The 15,607-nt window shown below is 37.7% G+C and overlaps 1 protein-coding gene and 1 non-coding gene across 2 annotated transcripts in view; one reads left to right on the top strand and one right to left on the bottom strand.

The window, feature by feature from the left end:
* The first annotated feature begins 3,144 nt into the window (after positions 1-3,144).
* On the top strand, positions 3,145-3,251 carry LOC132484856 (U6 spliceosomal RNA). The gene has a single exon (XR_009531388.1). It is a non-coding gene; the product is annotated as a U6 spliceosomal RNA (small nuclear RNA).
* Positions 3,252-5,486: 2,235 nt separating this feature from the next.
* The window catches only part of CDC73 (cell division cycle 73), a 94,517-nt gene continuing 84,396 nt past the window's right edge, over positions 5,487-15,607 (bottom strand). The window contains exons 16-17 of the mRNA XM_060091448.1: positions 11,464-11,605; positions 5,487-10,545 (exon numbers count right to left, since the gene is read on the bottom strand). Coding sequence (XP_059947431.1) covers positions 10,509-10,545; positions 11,464-11,605 — 179 coding nt within the window. The 3' untranslated portion in view covers positions 5,487-10,508. The remainder of the gene's footprint in view (positions 10,546-11,463; positions 11,606-15,607) is intronic.

Here is a 15,607-nt window from a genome sequence, read left to right as displayed (position 1 = left end):
CAGGCAACACAGAGTTAACTATCCTAAATCAGTGAATGCTGGACTCAGACTCTATACACCAAGTCAGGTCAAAATTTGGCTAATGAAGCTGAAGTCCTAATTGGAGATAAAAAGTTTAAGCTGAGGGCTTCCCTGGTGGCGCAGTGGTTGAGAGTCCGCCTGCTGATGCAGGGGACGGGGGTTCGTGCCCTGGTCTGGGAGGATCCCACGTGCCGCGGAGCGGCTGGGCCCGTGGGCCATGGCCGCTGGGCCTGCGCGTCCGGAGCCTGCGCGTCCGGAGCCTGTGCTCCGCAGCGGGAGAGGCCACAACAGTGAGAGGCCCGCATACCACAAAAAAAAAAAAAAGAAAAAAAAAAAAAGTTTAAGCTGAGGAAGCCGCAAAAGTCACCTTTTATAAGAAAAGCGAAGACGTGCCAGCTCGCACCTCCTCTTCTCCAAGGCCTGCTTGATAGTTGATGGAGGGAGAGGTGGATGTTCACTCTGCTATGATTTGCCTCCAATTCACAGACATGAGAACAGCCAAGTCCTAAGGAGTTTAGAAGGAAGAAAACCAGGCAAAACTCAAACTCATTCTCAAATTTCTTCTTAGATTTCTTTCTGTGGAGAGAAGATATCCTACTAATTCCATCCTTAAGGATACGGGAGCATCTCTTCGTGACATTAGGATTTTCCCAAACCCACGAGTTATATGTTTATTTACTTTCCACTTCCCATATGTTGCTCAAATTTGCAGAATCAAATGACAGATAATTATCAGCTAAACTTCACTCTCATTCTAAGAAATCTAAATAAATATTACAAAACTTCAAGTCAACCCATAATGTTTATTTAGCATTTATTTGACTAACTGCTGTACTGTATTTACTTCACACATTACAAATTCTCTATCACAGAACACAGGTCTTTGTTTCAAGTTCTTGGTGCGTTTTCCTCAACCCAGGTCACTGGGGAGAAACATTCTGTGGATCCTCAAGATAAACAACCTTATTTGGGAAAGGGATTCTTAGCTGTAGTCATTCTCTAAAGCCTGGAGATGTGATTTCCCTTCTCCCTCTCTTTTTTCCCTTTATAAATGCCTCTCTTTACCCTGGAATTCAAGGATTTGAGTACCTTCTCCAGCCTGTCTGACCAGCATCCCGAAGTCAACATCCCAGTTAAGCCCGATTCCCTACGGCTTAACTGCGGCCGCCCCGCAACGGGACCCTCACACAACCTATCCTGTTACAGGAAGCAGGAGCTCCGTGCTTTCCAGCTACGCAGGCAGAACCAAACAAGCAAGTGAACTTGTTGCCTCTGTAACTATCACACACCATACCCAGCCATCTGCTTTCAAAATATTCCCAGAATGTGACCGCTTGTCGCTCCTCCACTGATTCCACACTGCTCGAAGCCCTTGTCATTTCTTATCTCAATTCCCGCCATATCCAGTGATCTGGTCTCCCCACCTCTGCCCCTACTGCGTACACAGTCTATTCTCCAAGAGCAGAGGGACGCTCTTAACACGTAATTCACCGGGTGTCCCTCCTCTGCCCCCAAACCCCCCAGGTCTCCCATGTGTGTCAAAGGCCTCACACCTGCCTCCAGCGCCCTCTCAGCCCCCTCATCTCTGACCGTGCTAGATGCCTCGTCTCCAGCCAAGCAGCCTCCGAGCCAGCCCTTGAAAGAGCACGCAGGACACTACCGCAGAGTTTTCCTGTTCCCCGTCTGGAGTGTTTCTCCCCAGATATGAACAAGGCCAACTCCCTTGCTTCCTTCAGGACGCTGCTCCCATGTTACCTTGCCTGAGACGTCTCTGACCACTTGCATAAAATAGCAAATCCTGCCTCTACAGGATTATCCCAACACGGCCTAGTCACTCTACTTTGCTTCATTTTTTCCCCCCTGTATCACTTATTCCCATCCATTTCATCCCATGCACTGAGGGATGGCCCAATGCTTTGCTCACCTTGTATTCCCTGTGACTAAAACCATGCTTGTCACTGGCATGAAGTAGATAATAAATATTTGACCGAAATGTCTGCCAAGTGTCTTTTACCCCCCCGATGTTGCCTGGAAACTACATAGTAAGAGCCCTTTCCAACTAGTGAAATTTTCCTCTAGAATTTAGTGAGTGTGGCTTCCTGAGTCTGTTTCCATTTTTTCCCCTATCGTTCTTCACATTAAATATCCTAAACTTGTCTTCGAGGTGTTTTCATTTTTGCTACCATATCTTCGGGTTTTGCTTTTCTAAAGATAAATAACTACTACGACACATATTCCAGGCCACTGGTCCTAAAGAGGGGCCATTTTCCTCTTTCCTACCACACTTCAATGTGTCAGGTTTTTGTTTTAATTTCTGGAAAGTTTACTTACACTGATTGAATTTCCTCACGTGCTTTTTCAAAATTAAAGTTGTCCTTGATCTCTACAGCAATTCTTTTTTACCACTACCCATTTCTGAGTGTTCTTTCTCTCTAGATACCGGCTACTTTTCTTAAGTTTTATGTAGACTATTTTCCTTTGTCAACTCATTCACCCTTCGGCACAAGTCAAACTGGGGTACTCTGAGTGCCGTAAACCTGTGAGCAATAGAAGCCAGTGACCCGGGCTTCCGTGGGCTGATGGGGGGTTAGCCAGCAAGCCGCCAGCCCCCAGCAGAGGCAGGAGGTCAGTCTCCTCCAACTCATTTCCTCCGTCTACAAGAACCTCCTCCTCCCAGCCTCGCAGGAAGACATGGAAGTGAGTCCACCACGCAGCAGCCCAGCAGGGACTTGGGAGTGGAGTCTGCCTGGTGCCACCCGTGTGGACTACACCACTTTCCAAGTCCAGGGAACTCTGAGAGCAAGGCTCTCACATCTTCAAGCCATACCCCTAGAGCCGCATTCACGTTGAAGATGAAAGGTGCAACCAAGTTTAAATGTGGGTGGCTGGATGAAGACGCAAGCTAGGGAGTAAACAGTAAGAACGCAAAACTCACGACACTGGGGGAGGCTGTAGGAGAACACGTGTGAATGGGCAGCTTCCCTGATGGAGGGCAGGACGTTTAAACCATCGTTGACAGGAGGGAAGAAAAAAAAGAATGCTTATTATAGTGCACACCTGTTTGTGAGATACAGTCCCAGAAGTTCATGGCTTCTGCTTCCTCTATCAAGACCAGGTAGGGTCGTGCTCGCTTCGGCAGCACATATACTAAAATTGGAACGATACAGAGAAGATTAGCATGGCCCCTGCGCAAGGATGACACGCAAATTCGTGAAGCGTTCCATATTTTTAATAAAATGAGAGATCTGTCTCGGAAAAAAAAAAAAAAAAAGAACAGGTAGGGTCACTTCTGGGTAGACACAATCAAGTAAAGCAGGATCACAGCTGGATCATACTTAACAACTAAAGATTTGGTGGGAGAGTGAGGAAGGAGGAAAAATTGGCAATAATATCAAGAGAAGGCATAAAACCTCGTGCTAACAAAGAAACCGAGGAAAGAAACATTCAGGCAAGATTTAGATTAGGCTCAAATGAGCATCGAACCCACTTCATTGTAGGAAAAGAAAGCTGACATCATTCGAAGAACCCTCATCCAAAATCCATAACAAAGCAAACTGAGGAAATAAAGAGGCTCCCATAGAAAAAAACAATGAAAACCTCTCAGGAATGAAAAACCCCTTCCAACCACGAGTATCCCCAGGGGTTCCTTCTCCCAGCACCCTGCATACAGCTTGGGAACTGATCCCAGAGCTCTCCACCGCAGGGGGTGGGGGTGGGGGTGACCTCGGAAGAGGGCAGAGCTCAGGTCTTCCAACAAAGACTTTACCATCCTCAGGATCACTGGGCTCCAGAAGAAGCTAGAAGAACTAGCCTCACAGGGGAGCAAAGAGGGAAGACAAGTAAGACTCAGAGTAGGCAGGCAGGCCACAGGCAGAATTTGCACTTAGGAACATCAAAGCTCTCATAATCTGTGCTAATGGGACAAATACGTAACATTTTTTTAAAGCAACTTGGAGGGGGTGTTGAAGTGATCTATGCCTTATTTTAAATCTCAAAAAAATACCTAAATGTACATTCACTGATCTCTTGATATAATGCCAAGGTTTTCGTTTGCAGCGTGGATTCTTTAAAGTTCGTGTTATCTAGTCACGATCTTCTTGTCGCCATCAACGTGAGTCCCTAGCCTGTGGCTGTCCTCCCTGTCACTCCAGTTCTTGTTGTCATTCTAGATTAGTTCAACATTCACATTAATAACCATTGCCTCACAGATCCTTGACTCTTTATCTCAAAGAACTCCTCCTATCTCGGCCTCTTCCAAGGTCTTGACTTTTTCTCATCAATATTCTATCACCTCTGAAATCTTGATTTCACACATCCCATCCTCTGGCCTTCTCATCTTTCAGGCTCACCTTTAGCCTCATTTCACTAAAGGTTTCAATTCACGGTCGGTGCCACTTTCCCCAATCCACCACCTCCTTTCCATCATTTATTCCTTGAAGGGCTTACTTAGATCCCGTGTTCTGGTCCAATAATCATCACCTTGCGAGCACCTTCAACTCCCTGGCCTGCTTCTACTTCCATCAAAAGTTAAAAATCTAACTATTTGCTTTCTCTACACCTGCAGGTAAATGCTGCTGGAGGAGGTGGGGGGGAATATATATATATATCTCTCTCTCACCTTACAGGTTTGCCTAGTTTCACTTAAGTTTATGACTGAAACCCGAAAAGGATACATCACTGCCCAAATCCTACTATATTTGCAGTTCCCAAATAATTTCTTCTTTCTCCTCAAATTCCTACATCAACTTGCTTTAAACTCAATTTATTTTATTTCATCATCAGTAACTCTTATTCTTCCTTTTTGTACTCAGTGGTGCATTATGGAATAAAAATACATAACTAAGAATACAAATTCTTTAAAATCAAAAACACCATAAACATTAGCGATGCCCAACTGTGCTAAAATAACTGAATGAGCACGAACAAGCTCATTTGATCTCCCCCAACCATCAACACTCACTTGACAAACCTTCACATTATTCCATTTTAAAGAGAAACATGTTCATATTATTTAACAAATTTAAAAAGGAAACTCGATGCCATTACCACATTTACATCTTTAACACTGTGAACTGCAGGATGGCAGCTCTTCTGTGAGTATACATTACCATATTTTATCACAGTGAATGTTGTACGACCCAGTGTGTTTCCATTTGGATTTTTTTGTAGCAAATGAAGCACAGCCCAGTAACATATCCAAATGTGATAAACAGAATCTCTCAGATGCCTTCTGGTTCATATGGCCTCAGCCCTACTGACATCAGTTACGTGATATAAATCAACATTCTATAGATGAGGGTGAATTATAAACTATTAATAATTCTATGCCAAAGGATCTACAAATAATGATGAGACAGACTCAACAACACAGCCTTCTCCAGAGCTATTTTTAATGTTTTTTATGGTCATTTAAGAAAATTGAGAGGAAAAGTCTTCTAACCCACCATAAATGCTGATCATTATACAATCAAATATAATAGGAAAAGTGTTTTAGAAAATGAGGGAAAAAAAGCTTATTTGGCAATGTGCTGTTATTTATATACTAGTACCTTTAAGCCCTAAAAAAAGTTCAACATTTACAACTCAGGATATATCTACTTTAGTTATGTGATAGCTCACCCAAGAGCAGATGATCAAAGGGACAGAGAGCAGAAGAAAATACATATTTAGTGGGCACTTATGAACTGGATGGAAATTAGGTTCGAATATGGCCCATTAAACTTCATTAAAGAAATTTTGCTGCAGAAGATTCACACATTATTACTGGCACCACCAATATGCTGCTGCTGCTAATGATTTGATTATGTGGGAGTACAGTTTGTTTTAAACTATTAAATGTTAAAATCAGGATGCACAAACTGTAAAGATAATGTAATTTACCAGGATACACTCTTAATTCCATGACAAGGATATAGGAAATGTGACCATAACCAAGCTGTAAGTTCAGCCGAGCACACAGCTCATCTTTACGAAGAACGACGAGTCTCTGTATTATTTAACTCATTAACAGAAAAGGTGACTATAAATGTACTTAACTCAGTCGTTTTCAAAGTGAAAACTTATATACTGTATTTATTTCCGAAACAGAGGAATACTATGCCTGGAAAATCTGATGAATCATTTTATGTAAAGACTTTCATCATCCACATCCGACCCCACAGTACAGTTTCTGTCTTCTTGGCTGAATGTGCTTTTTCTGGTGGGGCATGGGGGCGGGGGGAGGGTAGTATTAAAGTACCACAAAATGTTTTATTCACAATTAAACCGGAAACTTAAAAATCCACTGATGTTAAATCAGAATGAGTACAACACTTTATCAGGTTACACCGTCCAAATTTAAACTCTACTCAAGAACCACTTTGCTTGAGAAATAATAAAATTGGTGGCTAGACAAGCACTTCTAGTGCCTACACCATGTACATGAACCGCATTACATATTAAAGCACTTTAATCAAACTTGGAGGTTAAGTAGCTTTTAGTAAATTTAAAGTGGATAGAAATGGAATTCAATGGCAAACAAAATTCTCAGAGAGATAGGTCATTTACTTAAATTTGACATAGTATCACCCCACTTTTTGAATTTTGGCAATAAAACTGGTTTTATTTCATTAGCTTTACTCATTTAAATGGCACGCATTTTATAACTCCCAAGATACTCGTATAAACACTACCTAAAATAATACATAAAAAACCAAACAGACCTGAAAGTGTCATTACCTATTATGCATTTACTAAATATAATTCTTTATACATCTATTATACATTTTTAATTTTTCCTTAGTTATTATTCCAACATATTAATATAGAAACCATGCTGGGGTCAATATATATCCAAATGTGGCAATGAGTTGGCCAGAACATATAGGACATGGCATTTCAAAATTTCTAATGCAATTCTTACGTCAAATTCAGTCATTTCTCCCCTTTTTATTTCTAAAGTTAATATACCATGGTTAATCAGTTGAATATCAAATCCAAGTGAATCATAAAAGTTCAGTCACATAATATTAAGGCTAATGTGATTATATTTATTTTTCATGTTTCCTTTAATTTTGACCAGCTTTTGTAATGGCTGCATTTGTAATATTATAAAATAAACTGTTGGTCTCCAAAAATTTTATAAACGAATTAGTTTGACAACTAAGACTCATATAATAGTTATCTGACAAAGTGGCACTTTATTCCTGGCCACATATGTATACCTTATCATCACTGTTCCTACTGTTAACACCAATAAAATGAAATTGTTATGTAGTAAGAAATATGGCAACTAAATACCCCCTCCCCACCCTCCAAAAAAGAACAATGTCATCATTTTAATTTTATTAGGAGTCACAAAATTTTTTATTTAGGAAAAATATTTCCTTCAATGTTTATTAGATAATGAATCTTATTTAAATGAATAATTTACTTTTAATTTTCTGTGTAGACCAATTAAAAAGTATGCCTCTTTCCTTTCATAAGCAAATTCTATTTGTCTAATTCTGCATGGCAGATAAGAAATTAATACTTTATTTCCTTCTACCTTAAAAATTAATTATGAATTTTCCTCATTATGAATTAGTTATTTCTGTATGGACTGTTGTCACGCTGCTGTTAAAAAAAAAGTTAGTAAAGGATATGGACACAGGGGAAACAAACCATAAACTATAATACTAGTTTATAAGGAAATATATTAAACATTGTTTAAATATTAAACAGCAAAATATTCGTATATTAAATAAATAAGACTTGAATTTGTCTTGTGGAACTATAGGCCAATACCACCAATAATGGGGATGGTCTAGTGCAAAAGGTGGCCACGAAAGAAAAAAAAAAACAAAAACAAAAAAAGGAGGAGACGACACAACATTTAATACTGGCATTGTTTTCGTAACAAATTGAGCCAGTGATTTTCGATCCTTTCTCAACATAAAATACCTGAAGAACAACTTTTTAAAAATACTGATGAACAGGTCTCATCCCATACAAATTAAATCAGAAACAGGATTCAGGCAACGGAATTTTTTAAAGGCCCCCAAATGATTCTAACGTACAGTCAGGGTTGAGAGCTGCTGACTGAAACCCACAAGCTTCTTACTATTGCCTGACTCAGAAAAGGTGTCCTATGAATGGAGAAAAGGCGCTTTCTTTTACTGGTGAGACAAGACAAGGGTGTCTCCAGTTACTTATGGGTAAGTCAAACTTACTAATGCATACTTCCTTTCCATTAAAATATCTACATAGGCCTCTTCATTCCCTACAGGGAATTACAATTACAATTCTGTATTTTTAAACTCCAAGACCAAGTAGAGTCAAAGTACTTTTTTGTAATAGATCAGTTACACTGAGAATCCATCACTCATTCGTGCACATAAATATGTACTGAATGCCTACTGTGTGCAAGGCACTGTGACAGGTGCCGCTACAGGACCTGGAGCCACGAGAGGATGAAGAGTGATGGGCTGGAAGCTTTTTTCCTTAGAATTAATGGCTATAAAATGAATTACATGGACCTAAATAAGGGAATGAAGGTCAAAAAAAAAAAAAAGACAAAGACAAAAAGTACATACCAAGGGTTTGATTTTCAAATACATGAAACAGCATATTTGTACTTTTCTTAATGTTATTTCCAGAGCCTCTGAATACACGTAAGGCAAATTCAAGATAGAAAAATAAACCCTGTTTAAAGTAGATGTTCCCAATTTTAACCACACTCTATAAATTTCATACATAAGTATAAATACTAAAAATCTTTATAGAAAGGTAGTTCATGTCCACTTGTAGTAGTCTTAACAAGTAATCTTACATTAAAATATTACAGATTCTAGTCCTTGACTATTTCATCACGGAGAAAGTTTATACAACACAATTTATTTTGAAAACAGATTTATATGCTGAGAAATTCTAATGTGAACAAATTTGAGTTTTCTTTTCAAGAAGAGAGGATGCAGAGAAGGGAAGAAACGGGTGGGGGGCAGAGTCTGTTCAAACCTTATAAATATCCTAAAATCTAATAATTTAAAACGCTGACTGCTTTCTTCCTCAAGAACCTAGTGAATTCCATATGAATAAATACTTTTTCTGTTCATTATTGGCATGGACTTTTTTGGTTACTTAAAAAATAAATATTAAGTGCTTCTCATTTTTATGATAGCATTAAATTTCAAAATGAGGCTAGGTAATGTCAGCTTAACATAAGAAGGAGCTAAATGTATACATAAAATATGTTAACCTATGAGAGATTCCTGGGGTGGGAAATGACATAAGATGAATGATCAGCAACAGTTCTAGTGGTAAAAACTCTTTAGGGGAGTAAAGGTTCCAAGCTGCTTTTAAGTAATAAAAGATGGATCAAGACTCAAGAAAAATGCTCATTCATTGTACCTTGGATGCAACACTGTCTAAAGTACAGAAGTAGTAAAATATTTTACTAAGTTAAAATATAGGTTTTATATTTTATACGATATTGAATACGCACATAAAAATACCAGTGTTTTTATCTTGTTTCTGTTCAGACACTTAATTAAGCAAATATGTTCTTTGGTGTCTGGGAGAGTTTATCAATATTTAAAGATAATGGAAGATAAGAACATGCCTAGAAACAGAAGACTCAAAATCCTATACCATACAAAGAATCAAAGGTGGACTTATTAGAAAAGACAGAGTTACACTGCACTAGGACTAATACATTTCTTTCCCCCAAATCATACTCTGGCTCCCAAAATAAAAAGTACTATAGCCTATAAGGTTTTTAATCTGTGTTTTGAGATTTTTCAAGTGGAAAGATATCACAGATAGAAATATATCATTCTAAGTTTTAAAATTACCAAAGTCAGTGAGAAGAATGTACATTCATTAAATGATTCATTTTAAGTAAAGAAGTCTTGAAAAGCCGAACAGTTCAACCAAAGGTGATGAATTGTTCTTGATTTTTCATTATTCCTTTTTAAATAAAGAGAAAGTACAGATATAGTACACATACAGGCTGACATTTTGATTCATTCAAAATAGTCACATCCCTTTGCTTGGTTTTGGAAGTTCCAGAGACTAAAATTAATACCATTCATAACACAGTATTTTCAATAAAAGGAATTTTCAATAAAAGGAATTATAGAGCAATGAAAAATCAGAAGATGGCTTAGAGAGCCTTATAACCTCTACATATACACACTTTTGTAACCTGTATTTATTTTCTGAAGAAACAAATTTTAAGTAATGCTACTTTAACCAATGGAGAAAAAAATTCTATCAAAATATACAATTTCCATTACAGACTAGAAGGCTAATATTAAAAAAATAGTTGTAAGCCAAAAAGTTTGCTTATATGACAGGCATCATCCCTTTGAAGCATAAATCATCAAATAAGGTTTTATAAAAGATCGATCTGAGACCTTCTTCATTTGTAAGTTCTTGATAGATTCATAAAGCTTCAGTCCCAGTCTCTAGATCACGGTGTATCCATGCTTCTTAATCCAGATTTCCAGAAAAGCGGGAAAACAAGTAATTCAGAATCTCAAGTGGGATTTGTGCTTTACCATGTACCTGAAAAATAATATTATAATACGTTCTAATGATTATAAGAATTCTAGAATTTTTAGAATATTACATGTAAAAATAAGTTGACATTTTTTAAAACTTAAAATCAACACTGGAATAGGATGTTTTGCTTTCTAAAAAACGGATACTGTAACCTTTGGGAATATAAGGATTTCTGAAGTAAGCCAGAAAAAAACATTCCTCTTAATAATTTCTATAATCTAAGAGCTTCTGGCTAGAATAATAAATGATTCTCTTTAATATATTATCAATTATAACCACTGGGTTAACTCAATCACCTAGGACTTTGAGGAAACCCATAATATTTGGTGAGAGACCAAGAAAGTTACAGATTTGACAGAGCACATGAGATGAGAACCACAGATTCAGTGGTATTGTGATCACATGCTGTTGTTATATTTCCAATTATAAAACTGATATGATTGCAAAGGTCTTTAAGAACTCAATTTATACTAGTAATTAAGATATATTCAAAAACTGAACTCCTTTCTGAGCAGGCAGCTACCCATAACTCAAGTCCAGAGTCAGAGACCTTTTGGTGCTGGAAAAAAATGAAGGGATCACTTACTTAGTCCAAATTCTCTGGACAGACAGAAAACAAGGTTCAGAAAAGTCACACGGTTCATTAGAGCCGAATCACAAAATCAAGACTAAAATCTAGGTCTTCTGACTCAGATTTAGTGCTCTTTCTACCAAGTTATAAGCCCTTTCTCCCTTTGTTCAAGTCAGTATAACCAAGATATTGGTTAATTGTCTATTTTAGATCAACAACAAATTAGGCAATGTTTTAAAGGGGCTTTGGGGGATACGGTTCACAACTTTAAGGAACTTAAAATCCAATAAGGAGGCAGGAAAATTACTAAAATAAGGCAGAAGTTAAGTGCATTTTAGGATCAGGATTACCTATCCAGGGTTTCCCAGAATCGTAAGAAAACTGGTCTATCCAGATGACGTTTGTGATAGCTGAGTTCTAATACTGTTACATCCCATTTCTGAACGTTTGGATCCAGACGAACTTCATCATATTTGAGATGGAAGGCTTTAACTACAGGGGGGAGAAATAATACTCTTTATTCAAACTGCAACCAAAATTATAAAAATATTTTATAAAAGAATAAAAATACCCAAACACAGACATTAATCAAAAAAACTTAAAAAAAAAAAGTCAACCTTTTTTCCACCAACCAAAGCTGTATTATAACCAAAGTGATCTTTGAAATAGAGGCTGAGCACTGTAGTATCTCCCAAAACATTCAATTCAACAAAAATTTACTGAGGCTTATACATGCCAGCCACTGGGGACTGAAATAAAAAATGAGGTAAGGGTTTCCCTGGTGGCGCAGTGGTTGAGAGTCCGCCTGCCGATGCAGGGGACACGGGTTCGTGCCCCGGTCCGGGAGGATCCCACATGCCGCGGAGCGGCTGAGCCCGTGAGCCATGGCGGCTGAGCCTGTGCGTCTGGAGCCTGTGCTCCGCAACGGGAGAGGCCACAACAGTGAGAGGCCCGCGTACCGCAAAAAAAAAAAAAAAAAAAAAAAAAAGAGGTAAAATAAAACGCATATGATCCAGTGAAGGATAAGAAGAAGGACTACTCACATACAGTATGATAAAGGTAGTAGAATATCATAGAAACACAAGAGAATAGTACCTTACCCACACATCATGGGATTCAGAAAAGGCTTAGATAGGCAGGGTGGAGTACGAATTAGGCAAAACACAGAAAAGTGATCCAGTTAACAAAAAGAACATGCTCAAAGAGAAAAAGGTTTAGTCTAGGAACTAAAGAAATTTAACAAAATTGCATCATGCAAAGTAAGGTAGGGGAAAAAAAAATAACATAGGGAATGAATAAAAGCTAAGACCATAGAGGTTCAGAGCAATGCCGGCCTTGTAGGCCATATTCACGGGTTTGGACTTTTACCTAAGAGATGTAGGGATTCACTGCAGAGTGTATAGCAGAGACTGATGATACAGCATAGTAATCTAGAGGAGAAAGAGATTTGCTCTACTGGGGAGAAGATACACATATGACAAGAAAGATTCAAGAGATAATTAGCAAGTGAGAACTAATGGAACTTGGTGAGAAATGAAAAAGGAAGAAGAAACAACTGGAAGGTCTCTGGAGAAGGTTATCTGGAAGTAGATATTTACATGATATAAAAAGAGTCTAGCAAAGATCTAGAAGAGGATTTCAGGCAGAGGGAACAGCTGATACAAAGGCCCTTAGATAGAAGGAAGCTTGGAATGCCCTACGAACAAGAACTTTTGTAGGCAATGTCCTATATGCAGAACCTATTCAGCTATGACAAGAAATCTGAATTTTATTCCAAATGTGATAGTAAACCACTAGATAGTTTGGAGCAAGGAGGTGAAATTATCTGATTTTCATTTTCAAACGCTATCTCTGGTTGCTGGGGAGATTAAAGACTCTAGGACTAAACTTCCCAACAAGTGTCTGCTGCCAAACGTTAACAGGTGACCATAAACACTGACTTTGAATCTTCTTCCTTGATCATCCCGCTGGACCATCCTCACCAGTTTATTATTGTATTTGCAATCAGTTTATCATCAGTGGAGTGTTAGTTTTACTTGTGTACATGGAAGATGTTTACCTTTTCTTTCCATTTTTTACTTTTTTTCTAACATATAAGATATGATCATTACTATCACCATTATCATCTACTATTACAAGTTTCTAAAGAGAAAATGATTGACTGTTAATTTTTTTAAGTAGCTAATTTATAGATTGCTTGTTCCATACTGCTTGCAGACTTAATTGGCTTTTGATGTTAACTAATCAAGGTCTAATTCCTTGATGGAAATACAAAATAAACCATTTATGCCCCCCAAAAACACATAAACATTACTTCTAAATTATTTGCTTTCATAAATAAAGGTCTCCTCATTGAGCACATTATTTATTTTGAATTTAATTCAAATTAATCAATTTAAACCAATTCATTAAAGGGACTATCCGTTATGGATTCAGAAAACTCACTTTCAAAATAATTATTATTTATATGTGTAAAAAATATTTTTTAAGTTTCTTTAAACTTTTAAATTAAATGAAGTCAATATTTGAATACTCTCTATTGTGCTTACTACATGTTTCTCCTTTCTAATGTTCTCAGTATGATTTGCTTTAAAAATCATTCTTAAAAATACATGAGTTGTAAGTTTTAAAATGACTTATCTAAAGCCTTATATAGGGCTTCTCTGGTGATGCAGTGGCTAAGAATCCACCTGCCAATGCAGGGGACACGGGTTCAAGCCCTGGTGCGGAAAGATCCCACATGCCGCAGAGCAACTAAGCCTGTGAGCCACAACTACTGAGCCTGCGCTCTAGAGCCCACGACTCACAACTACTGAGCCTGCGTGCCACAACTACTGAAGCCTGCGCGCCTAGAGCCTGTGCTCCGCAACAAGCCACCTCAATGAGAAGCCCGCGCACCGCAATGAAGACCCAATGCAGCCAAAATTAATTAATTAATTTAAAAAATCAATAATAAAGCCTTATATAAAGGCCTATAATCCCCTTAACTAATTTCAATAGATTTAGTTTACACAGTATTTATTTTTCCAATAGAACACACAACTTTTAAAATTAAAACTGAATATCAGAGTCCAAAAAGGTTAAGTCACAAATGAGGATACATAAGGTTTCTCTCATCATACAAAGTATGTTATTAGCATGAAGCAATGGTGGCAAGCAAACTTACACCAAGACACCATAAAAATCTTTTTTTTTAATTTTAAGGTTTTATTTAAGTTAGTTTATCTAAAATGTATTTTACCATGTAATCAATATAAAATTATTGATGAGATATTTTATTTTTGTCCTGTGTAAGTCTCTGAGATCTGGTGTATATTTTACACTGACAGAACATTTCAATTTGGACCAGCCAAATGTGGCTGGTGGCTTCTGTTTTGGGCAGTGCAGGTGTAACCAACCCCAGCAAGAACTCAGCCGCCAGTCTAGGGAATTCCCTGGAGGAATTCCAGTAAGTCCAGTGTTTCTTACTCATAAAGACATAATTTTTAAGCCTCAGCAAAAATAGAGGAAACAAAGTTCTTCTTATAAGAAGCCAGTTATCTGGGGAAACAATGAACACTAAAGCAAAATACTTCACACAATTCAGAATTGTTCATTTTTTGCAAACTGCATGAATGTTGTCAACACTTTTTTGCAGGAACAAAGAAAGAAAAGAAATAGAAAGGTGCTCTTAAATAGTATTTCGGTAGATAAATGATGGCATGTCAAATGACAAAGGGACAACATAATACAGAAGATTATTAAATGAAAAAGTTTTCACAACGATAACTAAAAAATTTGAAGAAATCATCATTTAAAAATCTTGATCAACAAATGCATGTAACCATTTCAAGCATAAGAAATAATATTTTGGGGACTTCCCTGGTGGCGCAGTGGTTAAGAATCCGCCTGCCAGTGCAGGGGACACGGGTTCGAGCTCTAGTCTGGAAAGATCCCGCATGCCGCGGAGCAACTAAGCCTGTGCGCCACAACTACTGAGCCTGCGCTCCAGAGCCTGCATGCCTACACCTGGTGCTCCACAACAAAAGAAGCCACCACAGTGCACCGCAACGAAGAGCAGCCCCCGCTCGCCACAACAAGAGAAAACCCACGTGCAGCAATGAAGACTCCATGCAGCCAAAAATAAATAAAATAAGTAAATAAATTTTTAAAAAATAATAATATTTTTTAAAAGCTATATCCAGTTACAAGCTCAAATCTCTCATAATTTTGAAAAGATTTTATTTGGAAATTTTATACAATTCAATATTTAAAATCTTTTCTAAACCTCTGTATTTTCTTACTGTGCAATATGAAGAAAATATAATTTTTTTTACCAAGTATCCTCAGTTTACTCCTATGCTATATAGAGATTATCATTTTCTTTGTGGGTTATGGGGAAAAGGTGAGGAGCTAGAAGAGTCAAGAGTTAAACGCAAGGAGACCAGCTAAAAGCTAAGAGATAACATATTTCTAAACTTCTGGCTTAGGCAAATTACTAAAAAAAAATTGACT

This window comes from Mesoplodon densirostris, chromosome 2 (assembly GCF_025265405.1).
Source record: "Mesoplodon densirostris isolate mMesDen1 chromosome 2, mMesDen1 primary haplotype, whole genome shotgun sequence".
In the NCBI taxonomy this organism is placed as follows: Eukaryota; Metazoa; Chordata; class Mammalia; order Artiodactyla; family Ziphiidae; genus Mesoplodon; species Mesoplodon densirostris.
Note: the sequence above shows the minus strand (reverse complement) of the source record. Positions and strands in the feature narration are given on the sequence as shown.